Source organism: Nyctereutes procyonoides, unplaced genomic scaffold (assembly GCF_905146905.1).
Source record: "Nyctereutes procyonoides isolate TBG_1078 unplaced genomic scaffold, NYPRO_anot_genome, whole genome shotgun sequence".
In the NCBI taxonomy this organism is placed as follows: domain Eukaryota; kingdom Metazoa; phylum Chordata; class Mammalia; order Carnivora; family Canidae; genus Nyctereutes; species Nyctereutes procyonoides.
Genome location: NW_026575049.1, coordinates 23,554,336 through 23,578,842, shown reverse-complemented (window position 1 = coordinate 23,578,842; position 24,507 = coordinate 23,554,336). Strand labels below are relative to the sequence as shown.

Genomic DNA, 24,507 nt, shown 5'->3' with positions numbered 1-24,507 from the left:
CCTGGCGCCTGCCTCCAGAGCAGGGGCTCTACAGGGAATTGTGACATCCGAAAGCTCAGCGGATGACAATTCTCCAAGCCTTGAGTGATGGCATCGCTTACAGAAATGCAAACACAACAGAACTCCCAAGGAGCCTCCGTTGATTCCTTTAGAATTTTGTCATCGACAGAAAAATGTCACCAAACCTTCATTCTAGAAAATCCTCACTACGTATAACATTCACCTCATTGCACAAAGCATAGGTTCTCTATCAAAGCCACATGTATTACACACAATATGGCTCAAAATAAGTAAGAGGGAAATGACAAATGTGGCTTTCTCCAGAGCGTGGGCTATTTTAGAGCTGAGCTACTAGGTAATTACACACAATACTCACTCCTCTTTTTGCTTGATTTGGTTTCTTTTTTATGATAGAGGACACCTCTGCCAAAAAATAAAAAGTAGAAAGTCAGACCAATAGAAATACATAATTTTTTAATTTTTATTGTATCTTTAAAAAAATCTTAAGATATCACATATCATTTTTTTCTTTTTTTTTTCACATATCATTATTTAAGAGACTATAACATTTTCCACCTTGGTTTGTCACCAGGAAGACTCAAGCATATGAGTGTATTTTAGATTAAGAGCTTGGTTAAATGGAGTTTCTTGGTATTTCCAAGTAGTAACCAAATTCAGAATAATGTTTTCTGCACACCACACTGAAGAGAAAAAAAGAGCCTGGCCTGGCCCCATACACTACTTTCTTCAGGAGCATTTCTTATGTGTATTAAACAAACTCTCCTATTAAGATCTGCTCTCAAAAACTTTTAGAATTATTTAAAATAATAAGTTAACCAGGCATTACATATACAACTAAAGCAGTAATGTGCTTTTTCATCTTGACTTATATACAAATGTTATCATATTAGTCAATAAGAATTATAAAGCATTCCATTATTTTCGTAGTAGTAGTACTTTCTAAATTGCACAAAAATGTATGATGCTTTAAGATAGAATTCCTTAAAAACTGTTTTCTGGGTAAACTTTAATTATAGGTTATATATTCTGTTTCTAGAATTATGTTTAAGAGACTCAGTAAGAATAAAATTTGAACTTTTTTTCTTGCAAAGATGAGAATGTGCTTTAATAGGAAAAGACAGCATAAAACCATAAACAATGAAAGATTCAAATTTAACCCTAATGAGAATATAAAATCATTACACTTCAAGTGTGAAAAAGATATCTAAAGAAGTTTTTCTTTCCATCACCTCCCTTTGGATCCATGTGGCAGTAGTCATATAATCTGTTCCCAACCTCCTACAAGGCTATTAACACAGGATGAAAATATCTGGAACATTTCTAATAGTTTAGCTATTTTTTCACCAAAGTACTTGCTTTCCAATTAATGCCACATGGTATGCACTAATTTCAGAATATAATTCCCTCATAATGAAAAATTAAAGACCACTGTAAAATCAGAAAGAGAAGAAAATACTAGAAGTTCTGGAGTCAATGGGAATGACATGGTGCTCTGCTCATGCTCATGGCAGCACAATGCAGATGGGCAAATCAACAGCGTCAACAGCCACCTCAGCCAGGTAGACCAGCTGCTGCAACTCATGGGCCTCTCGCTGGCTAAAATGGAATAGCATTTTTTTGCTCAATAAAATCTTATTAATTGATTAATGGTCACAAATGCCATATTACAAAATGTACGCAGAATGTAAAGACAAGATTCATTGTTTGTCCTAATGAATCTCACTCTGTAAATCAGAATATGGAGTTGTAGGTGTATTACCTGAAGCAGCCTTCGTCGGTGCATTAAGACCTTCCACACTTGGTCCTTGTTCTGGTCCACCTGAAAGTTAAAATAAATTGATATTAATGTGGAAAAGATACTCATCAAATGTGCTTTTGAATATGTAATAAATTCTGCTTTCTCGGTACCACATATCTTACCCAATTTTGTCAATGACTGTTTTCCTGTTTAGCTCCATACTCTATTTTGTCATTGTAAGAATTTTGATTAAAAAAAAATGCATTTTATGGGCAGCCCAGGTGGCTCAGCGGTTTAGCGCCGGCTTCGGCCCAGGGCCTGATCCTGGAGACCCGGGATCGAGTCCCATGTCGGGCTCCCTGCACAGAGCCTGCTTCTCCCTCTGCCTGTGTCTCTGCTGCATTCTGTGTGTGTGTGTGTGTGTGTGTGTGTGTGTGTGTCTCATAATAAATAAAATCTTTTTAAAAAATGAATTTTTTAAAATTTTTATTTATTTATGATAGTCACACAGAGAGAAGAGAGAGAGAGGCAGAGACACAGGCAGAGGGAGAAGCAGGCTCCATGCACCGGGAGCCCGACGTGGGATTCGATCCTGGGTCTCCAGGATCGCACCCTGGGCCAAAGGCAGGCGCCAAACTGCTGCGCCACCCAGGGATCCCTAAAAAATGAATTTTAAAAGTCCATTGAAATAGAAGTGTACTTTTTATCCTGTTGCTTTATAGGATAAAAATGTTAGTGGTCTTCCTAATTAATATCATTTGCAATTCTCCTTATGATCTGTTTTAAAATAAACTGTTCCGAGATCCCCAGTACATATGTGGATTATACACCCAATATATGTTAATATTTGTAACTTCTAACACCAATCATATCAATGATAGAAACCTACATGATTTTCAGGTGTCAGGAAATCTGCTCTGTTATCTAGTTTGCCTAAAAAATGATTCTGGTTAGGAAATTCTGTCTTCATTTTAAAAAATATTTTGTTATCTTAATTTTATTCCTTTAAAAATGAATAAACAAAATGTAGTCTATCCAGGCAATGTAATCTTACTTGGCCATAAAAGGGAATGAAGTACTGACATGAGCTACGACATGGATGGACCTTGAAAACATGATGCTAAGCATCAGAAGCCAGTCATGGAAGATGCTACATTGTTGGATTCCACTAATACAAAATGTCTAGAACAGGCAAATCCTTGGAGATGGAAGCAGGGGCTGGGGGCAGGGCAGAATGGGACAGGTCATGGGTACAGGCTTTCTTTGCAGGCTGCAGAAAATGTTAAATACACGGTGAAGATGGTGACACAATCTTGTGGATATACAAAACCACTGAATTGAACCATTTAATTTTAAAAAAGGGAAATTTTAAAATGTGTGAATTATAGGTCAATAAAGCTATTATTTTAAACAGGGCAGGCCCAAAGGAGGTTTAGAGGAAACTCATCTGTCTTATTTTTATATTTATTTATTTTAAAAGATTTATTTACTTGGGGGCGCCTGCGTGGCTCAGTCAGCTAAGTGTCTGACTCTTGATTTTGGCTCAGGTCATGATCTCAGAGTCATGAGCTCGAGCCCTACACTGGGCTCCATGCCTGAGTGTGAAGCCTGCTTAAGATTTTCTGTCCTTCTCCCTCTGCCCCTCCCTCATTCACGTGCTCTCTCTCTCAAAAAAAAAAAAAACATTTATTTATTTGAGAGAGAGAGAACACACACCAGCGAGGGTGGGGGCAGAGGGAGTGGGAGAGAGACTCCTCAAGCCGACTCCTGGCTGAGCAAGGAGCTCCATCCCAGGACCTTGAGATCACGACCTGAGCCGAAATCAAGAGTCTGCCACTTAGCCAACTGAGCCGCCCAAGAGCCCCTATAAATATTTAAAAGATAAACTCTACTTAGGGCATTTAAGTAGGCAGAGAAGGAGGAGTGAGAACAATGGCATTTTGTGGAAAAAGGACTGACTGCACATTTTTTGATTATTTACCACGGGCCAGGAACTGCTGGGCAGTGGAGGACCAGCAGAGGATCTCAGGACCCACAATCCATTGGTCAAAATTCCTTTGTTCTCCCCTTTCACTATGTAAGCCTTAAATTGACTTAAGACTGCACCCGATCACCCCCTGCTGACAAGGGAACTTCAAGGCTAAGCCTGCAGAACTGAGAGCTGCTGCTGAGACTGGTAGGGAAGAGAGGAGGAAGTGCTGCTGCAGGGGTGAGGGGAGGTGGAATTCTGAACAATAACGCCTCTAGGAGGAACTCTTCAGCTAAGAATGTAGACCTTAAAATATTTACAAGAACAGGGGCGCCTGTGTGCTTGGTTGGGCATCCAACTCTTGGTTTTTGGCTCAGATCATGATCTCAGGGTCCTGGGATGGAGCCTGGCATAACATGGGGGGCTCCTCACTCAGCAGGAAATCTGCTTGAGGATTCTCTCCCTCTCTCTCCACCTCTCCCCCACTCACTTGTGAGCACGATCTCTGATAAATAAATCTTAAAAAAATAAAATAGGTACAAGAACAAAATCTTGTTTTGCATTTAGTCACCTTAGTTTCTCATTAGTAAAACAAATGAGATCTGGACTCCAGGGGTTGCATGGACCTCCGTGCATGTGAACTTCAACCTCAAAAGGCCTTTTATGCTAATTAGTTGTAATAATAACAATATTCCAACTGTCATCTGCACTTTCAGGAGGTACAAAGCCCACCTTTTCTCTGTGTTAGTCAGGAGACTGTTGGGATTATTTTTTCTCTTCTGTCTTTATGGATGATGACAAACCAATCAACGGATCAGGTGGATTACTTATCTTAAAAAACAACCTCTCCCTGGAGGAGCTCACAGCCCACTGAGCCAACAGGGCATGGTAATTCCCAGAACCAAGGTGTGCTGCGCTAAGAGGGAGACCAGACACATAAATGTGGTTGTGACTAGGAATGCCGGTAGGGTGGATGTGGCCTGTGTGAGGCGAGGCCCTCGAGCAGAGACTCCAGGAAAGATGCAGCCACATGACGGCCAGGGGAGATATTCTCATGGCAAGCAAAACATAAAGCAAACATAGGAGAGAACTGGAGGGCCAGTGTAGCTGCGGTGCCGGTTTAAGAAATTAAAAAGCTAAACACCACTTAAAGGTGTGTTCTTAGCAGGCATTTAGGGTCATTTGCACAAAAAAACAAAATGGGCAAAAAAAAAATCACATATGATCACGTATGATCAAATCATACGAAACCCAGCCATGCCGAAGTTCTTTGGATATTAAGGAAACAAGCTTTCTATCTACAAATTGCAACTGTTTATCACTCCTCTTTAAAGCATTTCTTCAGAACAGAAATGTTCTATTTGTAATAGATCTGTTGATCTCTTTCAGGAGGCTTGAATATGCCTAGGACTTCCCAATTCCAGGAGGAGAAAAGTTTTACCCATGTTTCTTCTAGTATCTTCATATTTTCATGATTTATATGTAAATCTTTGATTCAATTGAATTTAGGTTGATGTAAAGAGTAAAGATGGAATTCTGCTTTACTATTTTTTCCCAAAATGTTAGGCACTTGTTCCAACTCCATTCACTGTTTCCCAGGATGCAAAATGTTCCCATCCTGGTTTGCTGACAGGTCAACTCCTAAGATCAGTAACATTAAAAAGAGGCATCCTAAAATCTATTGTTTGATGGAATCTCAGACATTCCTACCCTTATGCCTATAATTCAACACAAATGAAGTGACTTTTCCTTACAGCATGCTCCCCAACCCCACTCTCACAGAGATCTGAATGACCACTGTTCTAGGACTCTCTTCTTGATAAATACCAGTTACTCTCCAGCCCTCCAGAAACAAAACAAAACAAAAGAAAAACAAACAAACAAAAACCTTTGCCAGACAGTTTCTCGAGTAAGAATCTTAGTCATAAAGTTGGCTGAGTGTTTGGTCCTTCCTATCTCACCAAGTTCCCAAAAGTAGTTCTACACTCATTTTTTTTTTCTACGCTCATTTGATACCAGCCAACACTTCTTATGGAGCCACACCCCAGGGATTCCCTGTATAGCTGTCAAACATTGTTAATTTACACACCTTATGGCTAACAAAAAATGTTCAATCTTAAAACAGAAAAAGTTGATGTCTTGATCCTTGTTATTCATATCACATAAGTGATTTTTTTAATGCAAGCAATTGATATAGGTATATTTATAATAAATATAATTCTAGAGCACCTGTGTGGCACAGCTGGTTAAGCTTTAAATTCCTGGCTTTGGCTCAGGTCATAATCTCAGGGTCCTGGGATCAAGCCTCACATCCAGCTCTGCTTGAGATTCTCTCCCTCTCCCTCTGCCCCTTCTGCTCATGCTCTCTCTCTAAAATAAATAAATAAAATCTTAAAAAATAAATTAATATAAGCTTGTACTAAAATCACCAAATGCAAATCACTAGATATTAACTACAGAATCATTTTAAAAATTGAAACCTTGTTCTTCTGAGTATAGAAGTAACATACTCATTACACAAGTTCATTTACTTCACAACTGTATCAAGTTGAAGGTAAAAAGTAATTCAGTTAACAATCTGGCATGTACCTTTTAACATGTTTTCTGTGTGTAGATGTTTTTGTTTTAGTTTCTTTTAAAAATGAAATCATACTCCCTGTTTAGTAATTTTTTTTTTTTACCCACTATATAATCTACCAGGGGCATCTTTCATTATTAAATACAAGAATCTTATTTTCTTTCTTTCTTAATTTACTTATTTATTTTAGAGAGAGAGAACACGAACAGGACAGAGAGGGAGAGAGAATCTCAAGCAGACTCCACACTGAATGTGGAGCCCAGTGCGGGGCTTGATCTCATGACCCTGAAATCACGACCTGAACCGAAACCAAGAGTCTGATGCTTAACTGACTGACCCAGGTACCCCAAGGATCTTATTTTCTCATAGTTTCATAGCATGCCATTGAACCAAAGGATAGCTTTACATGACAGTTCTGAAGACTACCTTCATTATTAGCTGGAGTGGTTTCCACATTCCTTGGTGGCAAAGAAGATACTTCTGGCTGTGCTGAGGCCCACCCTGTGCCACTCACCTGCAGCAAGGTGAGAAAGGCCATCAGTAAGCAAAAGAAAAGTCACAAAAAACCAAAGCAAAGGAAAAGCTAATAATTTAATAGTTACCTTCTAAGTGCCTAGATTAGGAGGAAGGAAAGATAATATTAAAACATGTCTATTCTTTTTTTTTTTTTTAAGATTTATGTATTTATTTGTGAGAGAGACAGTGCACACGTGGTGGGGAGGGGCAGAGGGAGAAGGAGAGAGAATCTCCAGCAGTCTCTGCCGATCCTGGAGTCTGATGAAGGCTGGACCCTGAGATCATGACCTGAGCTGAAACCAAGAGTCAGATACTTAACCAACTGAGCCACTCAAGACATGTCTGTTCTTTTCTTTCTTTTTTTTAAACTGAAGTATAATTAACATACAGTGTCATATTAGTTTCAGGTATTCAACAACTCTGTACATTACCAAGGGCTCATCAAGATAAGTGTACCTGGGTGGCTCAGCTGGTTAAGTGGTTAAGAGATTTAGCCAAGGGTCAGGCTCCACACTTGGCAGGGAGTCTGTTTGAAGATTCCTTCCCTCTGGCCCACCCTACCCCACCCTTAAAAAAAATAAACCTTAAAAAAAAAGATAAGTGTGCTCTTGATCCCTTTCACCTGTTTCAACTCTCCCCCACCTCCCTCCCCTCTGGCAACCACCAGTTTGTTCTCCATATTTAATAGTCTGGGTTTTTTTTAAGAGTTTGTTTGTTTTGCTTCTCAAATTCCACATATGAGTGAAATCATTTGGTACTGGTCTTTCTCTGACTGATTTCATTTAGCATTATAAGCTTTTGGTCCATCAATTTTGTTGCAAATGACAAGACGTCATTCTTTTTTATAGCCCAATAATATTCCATTATACATACATCTTCTTTATCCATTCATCTATCAATGGACACTTGGGCTATTTCCATAGTTTGTCTATTGTAACTAATGCTGCAATAAACAGCAGATGCGTATATCTTTTTGAATTCGTGTTTTCATTTCCTCGGGTAAATACTCAGTAGTGGAATTACTGGATCATATGATAGTTCTATTTTTAATTTTTTGAGGAACTTCCATACTGTTTTCCACAGTAGCTGCACCAATTTGCACTCCCACCCACAGTGCATGAGGGCATGTTTTTCTCCACATTCTTGCCAAAACTTGTTGTTTCTTATGTTTTTGATTTTAGCCATTCTGACAGACATGAGGTGGTATCTCACTGTGGTTTTGATTTACATTTCCCTGATGATGAGTGATGGTGAGCATCTTTTCTTGTGTCTGTTTGCCATATATAACTGAATTTTTGTCTAAGGAACATCGTCCCTTCTCTTGATTTATTTATTCAATTACCTATTTCTATTAGAGTGGACTCAAGGATGTTTATTTATTCTGTGGATTATAACCCAAACGGTCATTACATAATTTGTTGTTGAAGTTTTTCCAGCTTTGATCATTGGGAACTCCTTCTGCTTGGTTCCTGAGTCCTCTTGACATGCCCTCTCTTTTTTTTTTTTTTTCAAGCTTTAATTCATTGAGCTTTATTTTATTTATGATAGTCACAGAGAGAGGCGCAGAGACACAAGCAGAGGGAGAAGCAGGCTCCATGCACCGGGAGCCCGACGTGGGATTCGATCCTGGGTCTCCAGGATCACGCCCTGGGCCAAAGGCAGGCGCCAAACCGCTGCGCCACCCAGGGATCCCGACATGCCCTCTCTATCTGTCACCCTCTCCACCCAGCACTTTCTCACTTTTCAGCACTACAAGATACTCCAGGCTTAGCTGTCCTAGTGGTCCCAGTCCTAGAATCTGGCATTTCTCCAGAGGTAGACCTGGTTCCTCTTGGAATTTAGAAATCCAGATGTGAGTGGCTGGGTGCACTTGTGTACCGGCATGTCCCTGTCTCTGGGCCCCTTGGTAGACAGAGGCAGGTAATACATCCGTGTGTGTGTTCACCCATGGAGACACACATATTTGTCATCAGTGCTCCATCATGTGTATCTGCACGTGTGCGTGTGTCCAGATAGACACAGCAAAATAAACATGAGTTCATACTAATTCTAATTCCATACTAATTCCAACATTAGTCCACACCAAACTCTTTCTCTGTCTCCTCCTTTCAGCCTGTTGTTTCTATTCCTAACACTTCTCAGCTACTAGTCTGGGTATTTTGTATCTTGTTCTATATTAAGCAAGAGGCAAAGATCATGACAGAGTGTCTTATCTTTTGTTTTGTTTTCTGTTCCCTTCTTTTTTGATAACTACTTCTAGTAACTACTGAACATGTAGGTCAATGAACATGTATGTGTACATTATAATAAAAAAAAAATCAAGGGTTAGCAATGTATACACCTTTCCACATGTATACTTGAAAATGGGTTAAAGAACAGGTGGAGCAGTAGGTAAGCAAATGCACCCCCACCCCAGTGGGACCGGGAGGAGGAAGGGCAGCAAACAGACATCTGAGGCTCTAAGCCAGAGGCCTGCACACATTTCCTTAAAGGACCACTCAGTAAATATTTTAGGCTGTGGAGGTCTTATGTTCCCCAATCTTAGTGACTTGGGGATTATTACTGTTGCTCCTACCAGACCGCATAATGAAGATAAGGATTTTGGCACATTGGCTAGAGGCTTACTCTGCGCCAGCTCCTAATTCCTTGCGTAAGTACTGATTTCATTCTTTTACTTAAGCATGGAACCCAACACAGGGCTTGATTTACAACTCTGAGACCAAGATCTGAGCTGAGATCAAGAGTCAGATGCTTACCCAACTGACATTCTTACAAAAGCCTTGAGATATGCTCTAGGTACACAGCTAAATTGGGACAATGAGATTCAAACTCCTATTAAAACTTGGGTTTAGGGCCATTAGTTAAGCATCGACTCTTGATTTTGGCTCAGGTCATGATCTTGGTGTCGTGAAACTGAGTCCCACATTGGGCTCCACACTCAGTGGGGGAAGTCTGCTTGAGATTCTCTCTTCCTCTGCTCCTCTCCCTGCTCACACTCTCTAAATTAATTAATTAATTAATTAATTAAAATTCTTCATTCTTTGTGAGTTCCACAGTTCTCAACTGAACTGTGGCAGACTACTAGTAATAATTTCTCAGCCTTCCTCACAGCTAGGTACAGAAGTATAACTAAACTCTGGCCACCGGGACACAAGCAGAAGTAATATGCACTACCTCTACATTTTTTAGTAAAAGGATTGGGCACTTGCTTTCTTAGATGCTTGCCCCCCTTGCCATTGCTGCAAAAGGTCATGAGCTTGAGCAGACACTTTGGAGCTTGAGATGGAAGCCAACATGTGGAAAAGAGCAAAATAAATCCCTCGGTCAACCCTGGACAGACGATTTCTGAACTGTTGATGGAAACTGATTTCTGTCTTGTTTAAGTGACTATATTTCAGGGATGTTTGTTAGAGCAGCTTAATCTGTCTCCTGACTGAAACGTTTAATTACACACCCTTTATAACTGCAAGAGTAGGGATACTTTAAAATAGTGTAAGGTGGGCAGCCCAGGTGGCTCAGAGGTTTTAGCGCCACCTTCAGCCCAGGGCCTGATCCTGGAGACCCGGGATCAAGTCCCCAGTCGGGCTCCCTGCATGGAGCCTGCTTCTCCCTCTGCCTGTGTCTCTGCCTCTCTCTCTCTTTCTCTGTGTGTGTGTGTCTCTCATTAATAAATAAATAAAATCCTAAAAAAAATGCAATAAAATAGTATAAGGCATAATACATACCTCAGAAGAAACATGAGAGGCAAAAAAATCTTCCTCTTTTGGCGGAGGGGTCAAAGGTGGAACCACACAGCTATCCAGCCAGAGCTAGAACAAAAACATAAAGCACTGCTTAGCCCTTCACCTGCCTTTATTTTTTTTTTCTTCACCTGCCTTTAAAGGGTTTTATTTTATACTCTCATTCCCCTTCTAGAGACCTGTTTGGTAAAGATGGGTACTTTCCACTACTATACAATCAGTATGTGCCTACACGGGGCCCCTGAGCACATTTTAGTAATCCCACTAACCCACTAACCCACTAACTTATGCTTCCAAATCTCAAGGATGTCACCTACCAGATCCACAAGCCGTTTCTGAAAAGGAATGATTGAGGATTTCATTTCTAAGCACAGGTTCCAAAGTACAGTCAATCCACGAGAATAGTGGGTTCTGTATTTGCAACTTTACCCACCCGTCAGAGTTTACTCGTAACCCCCAAATCGGTACTTGAGACACCTCTGTGTCCTTCATAGATGTGTGCGGACCAGCAGAGAATTTGAGCAACCCAAGGTGCTTGTTTAAGCTCTCCAACACTAAATGTGTCCTTTCTGTGGTCTATTTAGTGCCAAATTTTCCACATATTTGTGCTTTGTTGGTGATTTCCTTGTTTACAGGCCGTCCAGGCTAGGCTGCAGTCCTCCTAATGCTCCTAAGCACATGCAGGCTGTGATGTGCCTCATAGAGAAAATAGTGTCAGGTAAGTTTCATTCAGGAATGAGTTCTAGTGCTGTGGGCAGTGAGTTCAATGTTAATGAGTCAATAACTATAGATTAATAATATATTAAGTTATATCTATTATATATTAAATATTTTTATAGCAATATACTAAGTATATCACATGCTTAATTACATAATCTGTTCAACAAGGAGTCCTTAGGGCACCTGGGTGGTTCAACAGTTGAGCATCTGCCTTCAGCTCAGGGCATGATCCTGGAGTTTTAGGATCAAGTCCTGCATTGGGCTCCTTGTGGGGAGCCTGCTTCTCCTCTGCCTTTGTCCCTGCCTCTCTCTCTGTGTCTGTCATGAATAAATAAATTTTTAAAATCTTAAAAAAAATTTAAAAAGGAGCCCTTAAGCAGAAGCACATGTAAAATGAGATTATATACAGATCAGCTGATGGAAACATTGTGACCAGAAGCCTATAGGAGCCTAGCCCTCTATTTCCTGTAGGAGTGATGCTTTGGCATTTACTCTTTCAAATGCTCACAGCAAGCTCACAGAGCATAACTGCCATGAACAATGAGAATCAACTACAGATTGTTTCCTTGCAAGAGAATCCAGTTAGAAGGTTTTACTGTTTACCCCTTTTTCTACTAAAATAAATGTTCATCTGAAGGAGACAACCCCATCCACCAGCAACTTACATCAGTGCCGTGCTTCCGCGTTGCCTGGGAGGCCAGTGACTTGATTCTCTCCCGATAGAGCTGAGCAGCACGACTATTGTACTTGGCATTGGTGTCATTGGTGGCACAGCCGTGTTGATGGAAAAAGGAAGACTGTGGAGGAAAACACACAAATTAACAGGAATGCTGTATTAAATCGAACATATAACTGAAAACATTACTTCATTTTGTGAAGGATTCTTGGGAAATACTAGGGAAAACAAAAGTAATTAAACCACATAATTTACAAAAACAATTTAAAACCACAAAACTTAATATAAACCTTTCCTTGTAAAAGTAATACCTTCCACACGTGCAACATGAATATTTTGGTAAAACTAGACATGAGATTCGCATTACAAAATGAAATCGCTGGCCCTTCGTTTCTCTCTGTTAAAGCATTCCATCATTCCAGATTATTTTGTTACTTTGGGGGCGCACCTTCCACTCTGGACTTTTAGTTCATGAGCCATTCACTTCAGTCTGAATTCAACTACACTGGAATCCCACTAACTGGAAACTGGTTAGGAGCTATGCTGACCTTCACCTTGCCTAGAACTATTTCTTCATCAACAGGGACCACAGCATAAACAAGGTGGTAAAACAAATGTTTAAATAATCAGAGGAAACTCTGTTCAACCACTCCATAAGGGTCCGTCCATACACAGACATGAATTACAAAGGTCATATCTTAATGAAGATATTCTAAAAATCTGTATGAGCAACCCAACCTGATGAATCAGATATACTGAATTTGTAAGTGAAGTTTAACATATTTGAGGGTCCTTACTTAGGTTTGTAAGGGGAGTTAAGGAAATCTGCTCTTGTAAAATTATAAGTTAATTAAACACTTAAAAAGTTATATTTAGGGGCACCTGGGAGGCTCAGCTGGTTAAGCATCTGCCTTAGGTTCAGTTCGTAATTCCAGGGTCTTGGGATTGAGTCCCACATCAGGCTCCCCATAGGGAGCCTGCTTCGCCCTCTGCCTATGTCTTTGCCTCTCTCTCTGTGTGTCTCTCATGAATAAATCAAATCTTTTTTAAAAAAGTTATATTTTACCCAGAAATTACTAAGTTAAGAAGAGGGATCTTATTTGTCTTATCACTATATCCCCACACCCAGAGCCCAGAGCCCGGTAGGTACTAGGTATTTAACAGATAACAAGTCACCTGGGCCATCCACTCCCAAGCCCTTCCTGTCTTTGCTATCTGATAGAGCACCCCAAACTCGCACATGCAAACACCGAGCTTCCTTCCTAGTATAACATGTATTTATACAAGAAAAGAAACAATGAGTCTGAGATGAACTTACTGCGTTAGCATTTCCGCCAACCTGCATGCATCGCAGCTGAAACCAAGACCAGTTAGAGTCCAGCTCTGTAGATCTAAATGGAAAGAATATTCTCAAATGTTAACACGATTTTCCCACACAATCAAGACACTAAACTTTTGAAAACAAGAGTTCCTTGATGTTCAGGATCCTGAGGACTTCTGAGTTTGTGTTAGCAGTGACGCAGGACGCTGAGCCTGCAGGGTACATGACAGCCATACAAGTGGCTCCTAGCCATTCTCCTCCTTCCTAGTGGCCAAGTCTCCGAGGGGCCAGCCACCTGCTCTCCTCCCCACAGACAGGCCACACCAGGCCAGCAGCACTTGTGCCACAGGGACCCCAACCAGCTTCTCTTCTTCTAGCACGCAGGGAACATGACAAGCTTTCCAGGGCCATTCAACAACTCTGTCTCCTTGCCTCACATTCTCAGTGGCTTCTGATCTAAGTATTGGTAACTTGTCTCTGCTCAAAATAGATGTACTGTTCTGATGTTTTCAGATGTGCTATCCATTTGTCCAGTTTGACCCCCATGGGAGCCTCTGAAATGCTTGGTCTTATCATCAGGTGGAAAGGACCTGCCCAACCTCGCCACCCTCAGGGAAGGGAGAATGGTCAGGATTTAGTGCTCTTAGAGGGAAAACATAACATTGGGATTTGAAAGTAAAAGTTTTTGATAACAGTGGCCTGTGAAAATAGTCAATATTAAGAGGAAATTTAATTGCTCATGCGTGCCTGTTCTGACATGAGGAAGTGACTTACTGTCGGTTATTTCTTACCTTTAATTTAGATTAAGAGATGTGTTAAAGGGAATAGTCTGTGTCAATGTGAAGAAAAAGTAAAGCAGAGGAAGCAAGAAAAATTGAAGAATTAGTGTCCCTTTAACAAAGTATCTCCTGTTTACCAACTAGGTAAATGAGAAAATGGGTTTCCCATGACCTCTACAATCCTTATGCATCAACACAGAACCTTCTTAAAATTAAAATTCCATGAATTAGCTTCACTAGTGGCTGTACATTAAGTGGAACATTTAAATAGATTTTAGAAATCAGAAGGAATCACACCAAATAAACATGACAAAGTTATGTAATCAAAAATTTTAAATGGAATTTTATCCATTTACCACAATTAATCTAGACTTTTCCTTATAGACAAGCCCAGGAACAGCTTCCAGGCAGCCAGCCGGCTGTTCATAACTGGCCTGGCTACTTAACAGAAGGCCATGGGAGGTGTTGCCTTCCTATCTCACATCACAACACGGTTCTCCTCTTGCATCCCCTGGGCAGGCACTTAGATGACTTGGCCCTGATCGGCAGCAGCACTACCTGGGGGCTCACCACATGCCAGCCTTTATATATGGATTTACCCACTTTCTCCTCCCGAAAACCTCTGCAACGAGTATCAGTCTTCTCATCCCCTCTTTCAAGGGAAGGAGACACAGAGTAGGAAGGAGCACACCCAGAGGCAGTCCAGGATGGTGCTGGGACTTGGGCCCACCAGGTGCTATCTGGCCAATGTCTATGGGCACCTGCTGCATCCAGGGCCCAGGCCAGCCTGCCTGCATTTGCCCCTCAACCCCTCAGCAGTTAAGTACAGGGTCTGGCCTCGTAATCAAGACCCTCTACAATGTCACCCAAATCTCCCCCTTGGAATCCTTTATCTCCTCCTTTTCCTATGCGTATAAAAATTAGCTGCTGCATATTTTACTTTTTCCAGCCTCTATAACTTTCCTTAAAGTCTGAGTGCTCACCTCCTTTTCCCTGCCTTGTTTCCATTATCAAAATGTCACCAAAACTCTGAAGTTCATTGCAAATGTCTCCTCCTCCTTTCAACTTTGACTAATCTTCCACAGAAGTGGATGCGGTGCTGTTTCCATGTCCTGGGTGGCACTTTACAGTTTGTCCTCTTGTTCATGCTGTAGTTAAGCCTGTTCCTGCCCTCAGCCCACTGCAGGGAGGACTAGCTTCCATTCACCTTTCATAAACTCATGAAATACTTAACAGTGAACTTGAAAAGAAACAGAGCTGGAGGAGGAAGAGGCACGGTAGGGCCCAGCTGCCCAGGAGCGGAGGCGCAGAGGTCAAGCCCCAGCAGCTGGTGGGCAGGGGCCAGTCCGGTTACATCCACTCTGCTTCAAGTGGCAGTTGGCCATTTCCGTGGATGCCTAACCCACCTTTCCCCTGTAGGTTGGCAAAAGCAACAGTTCATAAATTTTTTCCGTTGTAAAGTTGTTGACTTGAAATTCCACTTTTAAAAAACCCCCCAAACCTCCACTTAAATAAACATTCCATAAGCCAAACTGCTAATCTGTTTGCGCCTGGGGAGCACAACGTGTGTGTCTGTGTGTGTGTGTTTGTGTCTGGCAGGAGGAGAAGAAGAAGAAGAGAAAGGGATTCGAGAGGAAGGACTTTTCACTTCTTTATGAACTCTGGGACTGCTTGCATTTTTTTTTTTCCCATTAGGCTAGTGTTTGTAATTTTGGTAACCAATTAAAAAAAACATCCAAAGAGCAAACCTCCACCTCTTACAAACAAAAACCCTACTGAGTACCCTTATCATCCTTGGCTTTCTCTTGCCCAACTCCTATACTGCTGACCTCCAGTGACACGGGATTTTTTAATAGTTGTTTCTGAATCATTTATAAACACTGGGATTCATAGTTATATTTATCTGACTTTTTAAAGGTTAGTCATTAAACCTGCAGCAGCCCGAGGAGACTCCACTGTCTAGCCACATTAGGTTTCTGGTCAGTCCTTCCCTTACCCAGGGACACGTCAGAAACCCGCCTGATTTCCGGAATGGTTGAAACTGGAGGTATGCTTTGGTGGTGAAGCAAAGGGAGGGCCAGATTATAATGGGTGGGACTTGGCAGAGAGGAAGAGGGGAAGAACAAAGGAAGATGGCCGGTTACACATTGCCTTATGTTAACTGGTAACAACTGGTCTGGAGCTGAACAGGGGTCAGGGGAAGTACACTTAAAAGAAACTTGCCAGTGTCCCTGAGTGGCTGGCTCAGTTGATTAAGCATCTGCCTTCAGCTCAGGTCGTGATCCCATAGTCCAAAGATCAAGCCCCACATTGGGCTCCCTGCTCAGCAGGGAGTCTGCTTCTCCTTCTGCCCCTCACCCCCGCTCATACTCTGTCCTGCTCGCTCGCTCTCTCTCAAATAAATAAGTAAATAAATAAATCTTTTAAAAAAAAGAAAGAAACTTGCCTTGGCACATAAAGACCTCGACATTTAAAAAAAGAGACAAGAACAGGATAGGGTAGTATAGTCAAAATATTCTGGGACCAACATCTCTAAGAAAAAAGAAAAGACAGGAAATGAAACCAGGAAGACTGCACAAAAGAACTCCGTTTTCTAATTCATTACATATAGAATTATACAGCTATTAGCTCATCATGCCTCTATGAACTGATTTCTGAAAAAAGAACTCATGAAAGTACAACAGGAAAGGTTTTTTAAGTTAATATATTTTAAAAATTTATCTTATTATTTTTACTACACAGTTTTTATGCCATCATGTAAAATATCTCATCACAAATTATAACTGATTTTATCTTACAGGAACTAATGCTCTTCATAATAATCACATTGTATCAATATTCCTTAGGTCATAATATAAAATCAAACTGCTTGCCACAATTCCAAATACCCTGCCTGCCTACTGGCTCCTCCCCTGGAAAAAAGTGACAGGGAACTAGGTGAAGTGGTTGGAGGGGGTCAGCAGTAATGGAGATCAGAACGAGGGCTGCTCGGTGGCCTAGGCCCCCGGGGGCTGAAGTGCAGGCCTTGCTGGGCTTCCAAGTCCTGAGCCTGCCTAGGGATCCTTTTATTAATTACTTTTACTTCACACAAGGGCACTTCAGCCTCCCACTGGACTGTGGGGCTGTGTCCAAGGGGGTGCACACAAAAGCCCCATCTAGGCTACTGCCAGACTGTCTGAGTAGAAGATACATACTCTCCAGAAGGAGCCGATGCAGCCCAGGTCTGCAGATAAAAAAATGAAAGACTTTCTTTTTACAAGCACTTGAAATTCTCACTAAAATGTGTACAAAAATCATTCATTCAGGGTTTGTGAGATCAGTGACCCCCAGGAGCCAGGGCTGTAGGATGGGGCCGGAAGCACACCCATGCTATAATGAGGGCTTCTCGCCCTTTACATCAGCTCTCTTCCTGATAGGGTGTGTGATGGACTCACAGCACCCCAAACCCCCTCTGTCACGAGCGTGTCATAGTAAGATTCCTCTGAGCTGCTGGTTATTAGAAGGTGATAAAGGCAGAGGAAGAATGTCTCAAATCCTTCATTCTGACTCTGTCTTCAGCGTCACAGCCTCAGGTCCCTGGCACAGAGCTCTACAGAACAGCAATAGAATAGAAAAGGATCCATTTTCCCAGTTCACCTAATTCTAAAGATTCAAATCTCCCATAACTCAGAGCCGGCCTCTTATCCTACCTCATGTCAAAACAAACATGAAGGGAAAAAGGGGAAAAAGACCTGTGTAACAACAGGATCCCTCCCACCCACGATGAAAAAAGACTCACCGAATAAAACTCAAGTGAACGCCCAGTGACCGGTGTGACCCTGAGCAGTCGATACAAAGAAACACCCCATAGGTTATACTGGCCCAGCTGGGATTCTTGGCACCACAATCAAAACACACCTGAAAGAAAATTTCAAAATTCAGTTACTAATTAATTCATCCATATTAGCCAAACGAAGCATCTTATAGGATACGATCGTGGTTGAGCTTGAAAGCTGCTTCACCTTTACACCTTTAAACTGGTTTTTACAAATTATCTCACCTAGGGGCACCTGAGTGGCTCCATCAGTTAAGGATCTGCCTTCCGCTCAGGTCGTGATCTCAGGGTCCTGGGATTGAGATCCATGTGGGGCTCCCCACTCAGCAGGGAGTCTGCTTTTCCCTCTTCCTTTCCCTTCCCTACTTTCATGCTCTCTCTCTCTCTCTCAAATAAATAAATAAAATCTTTTTTTAAAATCTCAGATTTTTTTAAACCTCAACTTTCAATTTCTTTTAGTATTATCACATATTTAATTATATATTTTTAAAAAGATGTTATTTATTTGTTTGAGAGAGAGAGGGAGAGCATGAGGTAGGGGGAGGAGCACAGGGAGACGGAGACTCCCCAATGGGCAGGGAGCCCTGACATGGGGCTCGATCCCAGGACCCCGGGATCATGACCTGAGCTGAAGGCAGACACTTAACCGACTGAACCACTCAGGTACTCCTATAAATGATTTTATGTTAAGTAAGCATCAACAGGGCTCCTACCGGACACACACAAGCCAGGATGTCCCCCTGCTGAGAATGCTCAAGGCCCTGTGGCCCTCTAGACAGTGGCTCTCCACCAGAGGGCAGCGCTCACACATGGTCCTTCTGACCCCAGCCAATGGGATGGCAGGTGTGGCCGCCACCCTCACCCGGGCAGGGTGCTCTGTGACCAGTAATAAGGCAGAGGTTAGGTTGGAAAAGCTGCTGTGGCTTCCTTCCTGTTCCTTGCTATCCCCCTCCCTTGGATCACTGGCTCTGGGGGAAGCAAGCTGCTGTGTCAGGGGGACACAGCCCAGTGGACATCCTCGCGTGGTGAGGAACTGAGGCCACAAATCCAATAGCCAGTGAGGAGCAGAGGTCGGCGAAGCACCACAAGGGTAAACTTGGGAGCGAGAACCCTAGGCTTCAGAGAGGCAGCCCCAGCTGACAGCTTGACAGCAACCTCATAACACCCAGGGCCTTCCTCCCTCAACACTGACTGAGGCCGAACATTCTTCATCTCATAGCGCCTGGCAACAGGAGCATAAAATGACTTTAAAATATACAGAGTCGGGCAGCCCCGGTGGCGCAGCGGTTTAGCGCTGACTGCAGCCCAGGGCGTGATCCTGGAGACCCGGGATCGAGTCCCACATCGGGCTTCCTGCATGGTGCCTGCTTCTCTCTCTGCCTGTGTCTCTGCCTCTCTCTCTAGCTGTGTCTCTATGAATTAAAAAAAAAAAAAGCGTAACTAAAATATACAGAGTCTGTCATGGAAACCCATATTTATAATGAATTAAAGTCAGAACAACAGAAGAGCAAACATTGCACTAATAAGAGAACACTTCTTCTCCCCATCTCCCCCCCCAGAAAAAGAGCCCCATATTTTAGAAACACTTTGTAGACAGAGCCACCTATGCGAAGGTTGTTCCAACTCTAGTCATCAAGGAGGACCTGGCTTCTGGCCTTCTGAGGGCAACACAAAAGTGAAAACACCAGCAGATTTCCCAAAGCCCCTCACTGTGACTCACATGAAAAGCCTGCGTGAATAGTGGGGTCGGGGTGACAACTGACACAGAAGGTGCCAGTCCATTCATGGCAGCATTTACTGACTGCCTGCTGTATGCCCGACACTACGGCAGGCACTCAGGTATTCAGAACTACCTGTTGTCAGAGATTCCACAAACACTATGCTGAGTCCCTACCCTCTGCCAGGCCACATGCTGGCTTTTCTGGAGCTCACTGAGCAGTGGGAGGGAAGGACACAGACATCAAGATGCCTTGTGGTAACGGCCAGGTGAGTAAGGAATCCCCTTCCATGGGGCACCAAACAGCATCACCAACTCTGCCAATGATGCTGTCCCTCTGCAAGAGGTCATTTGCAATCCCCCAGTCGCTCAACTAACATTTGTGCACTGGCACACACAAAGCAGATGTGCAAAGGTAGTCCAGGAAGGGTCAGCCGGCATGGAGCTTGTGGATGGAGCCCACAGCCTCATAGGCAAGACAATTAGTTACAAGTTGAAAGAAGCAGGGAGAGGATACAAAAAGTTAAAAATAAATAAATAAATAAGGCAAGGTCCAAGAAGCAAATGAAATCTCAAGAACAGAATCTTAAATTGCAGTAAGTGGCCCCATGGAGGGAGGTGACCATGGAGATGGTGCACAGCCCAGACCAGGCAAGACTGGGAGTCACTCCTGAGGCGGTCTGCTCGCAAGGCTGAGAAGGGAGCAGGGGGTCTTCTAAACATGCCACCCAAGCACCCGGCTGACCCAGCAGCTACGATGAGGACTTGCCAAATGTCACTCCAAGAGGCCGGGGGCCCCCTCTCCTGCACCTGAGCTGGACACTGAGCCTGGCACAAAGCAGGCACTCACTGCATGCAAACACAGGTGGTGGAACAGTTTGTAGGGGTGGTGGGGAGGGGGAACTGTGGGGCCTGACCTCAGGAGGCACTAAGGAATCCCAGTGTGGCCCTCACGAATGCTGGAGCAGGAGACTGAGCTTCAAGAGTGGGATGGCGCTTCGTTTTGATATGCAACCCCACGCCAGAATTGAGATAGGGTTTTCTAAGCAGAATGCACTTGTTATGGTGATGAAAATCAAATGCTTTTGGGGTGCTCGATTGCTGATTTCGGCTCAGGGTCATGAGATCGAGCCCCCCCCCCCCCGGTCGGGCTCTACGATGCTTAAGATTCTTTCTCTACCTCTCCCTCCGCGCCCCCCACAAAAAAAAAAAAAAAAAAAAAGAAAGAAATGCCTCTGCCTAACAATTTGCTTTGCCTAATGATGAGAGTAAGTACCAGACAAACAACAGCTAGAGTTGAGCAAATTTATTCCATGTCAGGTACTGTTACTGACCAACTGAACCATCATCACACCCCTATAAGGAGGTATTATTATTGTCCCCATCAAGGCCAGCTTCTGGGCATGTGTGTGACCTGTGCAGTTGCCCAGGGCCCCACATGTAGAAAAGCCTGTGGTTGCTTCATGCTCTGCTGTCTCATCCTGACATTCTCAACACTTTTTAAACAAGGGCCCTGCATTTTCATCTTGCACATTTTGCATTCTCTGCAAATTACGTAGTGCGGTTTTCATCTCCATTTTAGAGAAAACTAAGGACTTACGAAGTTTTAGTATTACAGCTGAGGAGTGGTATCTTGGGGACTGGACCCCAGGCGGCCTGGCCCAGAGCTCACTCTTCACCGCTCACCACATTGCCCCTCGTGCAGTTTGGCTGGGGGGGTTGACCTTCATCTGTCTTCCAGCCCCCAGACGTGAGGCTCCCTGAGGGCAGGAGCCTGTCCCCCTCCATCCGTGGATCTCATTGCTCTGCACAGTGCCCAGTGGACTGCAGCTGCTCAACAATACTTGTTGACAGAGGAACTCAAGCAATCAAGCAATAAAACTAAGGAACACATAGAGACAAGGAAGGATTTCTCAAACTGGAACACTGACCTTCTGGGTTAAAACCTTGGTCCAGAGTAAATATTCATCACACATGAGATGAAGAAACCAGATAACATATTCTGAAAGTAAACCCCGTCGTTTCTCTTGAAGTACCTTCCCAGTGTATCTTAGAGCTCTCTGTTATAGCTGTTATAGCCCCTTCTGAAAAAAAATGCTTCCTGTTCACCAACTCCTCCATAACATTAAAACTCGTTTTCATCTTTGAAACCATCTGAGATAATGGTTTCTTACTAAGGATCAAATGAAAAATTCTTCATCAAGAAATGTAGCACACTTCTGGACTGTGCAACATTACTGGAAAATACTTTTGCTCTGTGCTTTTATTAATCCTATTCCAGAATATAAAGTTTTCCACAGGTGTGTTGTTCATAATAATGATCCTAACAAAACAACGGCCGATGCTATTGAAGACTAGCACGTGTAGACACTGTTCTAAGTGCTTCTCTCGGATTTTCTCATTTAATCCTCCTAATAACCATCCAGGTTAGATCCTCCTCACTCTCTCCGTTTCCAGAGGAGTAAAGAAGGTACAAAGTGGTCGAGTAACCTGCCCAAGGTAACACAGTCACCAGCGAGCCCACACAAGTTCCTCAAAAGTGTCATAAGGACAATGACTTTGGGGTGCCTTGGTGGCTCAGTTGGGTAACCGTCTGCCTTCAGCTCAGGTCACCATCCCAGAGTCTGGGCATCGAGCCCTGCTCAGTGGGGAGCCCGCTCCTCCCCCTGCTCATGCTCTCCCACTCTCTCTCTCTCTCTCAAATAAATAAATAAAATCTTAAAAAAAAAAGACAATGACTTCTTCTTTAAGAGAGGGCACCTTCCCTTTGATGAATTCAAAGAGAACACAGCCTGGTTCTGAGCTAAAGCAGATAAAAAAATATAACTTCTACACTACTAACTGCGGGTCCTAATCTTGTCTCGCTATATAGCAACTATTCCCTATAAGCAGGTTAATCTAAACTTAAAAACCAAGGAAACAGCAAAGAAATTAGCACGAAGAGAATTTCTGAAGCCTTTACTCCTCCTGACTTTCCTACACTCATCCGACATCACCTCCAGTAAACTCTTTTGCTCTCTCACTCTTCTGAGTCTGTACAAAGTATGGGCTCCCTTCCACCAAGACTTAAAACAAAGAACTCTAAATTTTATAAAACTCAGGATCTTCCTATGGCATGACGTCATGGCTCATGACCATGATCATTAACAGCTGTTCACTTTGGAGATGACAGTGGGGACCAGACAGATTCCTGTCACAGGAGCGGAGGGGAGAGTCCACGCTGACACACTGACAGCCCTTTGCACTCTGCAGGCCCCAGTGTGACCTGTGATCCTCAGTGGAGGGTGTCACGTTAGCCCCGATGTGTCATCACAACATCTCGGGCCAGTTGCGAAAAGTTGTAAAAGTCACAGAGAAAACAACCTCTGGAGACAAAAAAAAAAAGAGAAAAAAAAAGAAAAGAAAAGAAAAGAAAAGAAAAGAAAAGAAAAGAAAAGAAAAGAAAAAGAAAAACCCCAATTTCCAAAGAGATGCAAGGGGAAGAAAGAGAAAGGGTCTGTGGCGGGCCTTCTTAGCAAGGGAAAAGAGCTGTAAGCCGTCGCAGAGGCCACTCGGCCGCTCATCAGGCAGGGAAACTGAGGCTGCCATCAGGACACAGGTGACCAACCAGGCTCCAACAGGCACCCCAGAGCACCTCCAGAGGGCGGATCCAGGGCGCAGAGGGGGCCGCAGGGGCTTTCCCGGGCTCCCAGCGCCGCCAGCTGGAGTCTCAGGGCCGGTGCTGCTCCCCAGCTGGGTCACAGGTGGCCTGCAGGTCCGCCCCGCTCACACGGGCCACCGGGTGCGCCCCCCCAGCGCTCTCTGGGTGGGGGGCCCCAGACCTCGCCCCCAGCTGCCTCAGGAACCCCGGGGCCCACTCCGCCCCCCCAGGAGCCGCCCCGTGGGCGCCCCCCCGCCCGGTGTCAGGAACCACAAGCGCGTGCCCCCGGCCCCAGGGACCCCCAGATGCTGCCGCGTCCCGCCCCCACGACCCCCCGGGTGCCCGCCGCGCCCGGGGCCCCGGTGCGCGCCCTCCCCGCTCCTCGCTGAGGCTGGCGGCGGCTGGGGGCGGCGCGGCCCGGACCCAGGCGAGGCCGAGGCGCCGCGGCCGCAAGTGCGACGTGTCACAGGCCCGGCGGGCTCCTCCTCCCGCCGCCGCGGCCACTACGGCAGCGGGGCCGCCCGCGGGCTGGGACACGGGCGCCCAGCGAGCCTCTCCACGCCCGGCGGCCGCTACCTTGTTGGTCGGCACGGAGCGAAGGCGCCTGAAGATGCTCAGGATGTCCTGCTTGCTGGGGTCCCCCATGGTCGGCGGAGACGCGAGGCGCAGCCGGCCCGGCCAACCGGGAAGGGCCGAGCGGGAGCGGTTGCCGCCTCCGGGAGACAGACGGCGGCCGAGGGGGCGGGGCTGCGCGTGACGGTCAGGCCACGCCCCCACAGGCCACGCCCATCCAGGGCACGCCCACCACCGGGGCTCCCGCGCCGCTCTCTTCTCGCGGCCTCGCTCAGCGGCTCCGCCCACTCGAGTCCCGCCCCGGCGCCGCCCGCGCGTGCGCAGGAGCCCGGCGCCCCTCCCGGCGGTGGCCTGGGGAGTTCGCTGCGGGGCCGAGCCGGGCGAAGCTGGGTCAGGCCGGGGTGGGCTCCCGCGCGCTCGGCCGTGGGGACCCGCCCCCGCCGGAGCTGCTCGGCCGCCGCTTCCACCCACGGAGTGAGGCGTGGCCGAGGTCTTCTCACCTGGTCCTCCCGAGCGCGCAGCATCCCTGCAGGAGCCAGGGGGGAAGCGCGAGGGGAAGGACCCACCTGCCGCCATCGGATGCCCGATTTTCTCTGGTCGCCTTTGTTGCTTTTTCTTTTTTCTTTTGCATTAAGCTGAAGCCGAGCCGTGGATGGGAAGCCTCCACCGCCCGAAGATCGGTTTCCTCCAAGTACCTGTTTGGGT

The 24,507-nt window shown here is 44.6% G+C and overlaps 1 protein-coding gene across 1 annotated transcript in view; it reads right to left on the bottom strand.

The window, feature by feature from the left end:
• ARFGAP3 (ADP ribosylation factor GTPase activating protein 3) overlaps nucleotides 1–23,981 on the bottom strand; it is a 50,904-nt gene extending 26,923 nt beyond the window's left edge. Inside the window, exons 1-8 of the mRNA XM_055328884.1 lie at nucleotides 23,806–23,981; nucleotides 17,837–17,955; nucleotides 13,277–13,349; nucleotides 11,948–12,079; nucleotides 10,548–10,631; nucleotides 6,733–6,820; nucleotides 1,781–1,840; nucleotides 377–423 (exon numbers count right to left, since the gene is read on the bottom strand). Of these exons, the coding sequence (XP_055184859.1) occupies nucleotides 377–423; nucleotides 1,781–1,840; nucleotides 6,733–6,820; nucleotides 10,548–10,631; nucleotides 11,948–12,079; nucleotides 13,277–13,349; nucleotides 17,837–17,955; nucleotides 23,806–23,874 (672 nt within the window). The 5' untranslated portion in view covers nucleotides 23,875–23,981. The remainder of the gene's footprint in view (nucleotides 1–376; nucleotides 424–1,780; nucleotides 1,841–6,732; nucleotides 6,821–10,547; nucleotides 10,632–11,947; nucleotides 12,080–13,276; nucleotides 13,350–17,836; nucleotides 17,956–23,805) is intronic.
• Nucleotides 23,982–24,507: the final 526 nt, after the last annotated feature.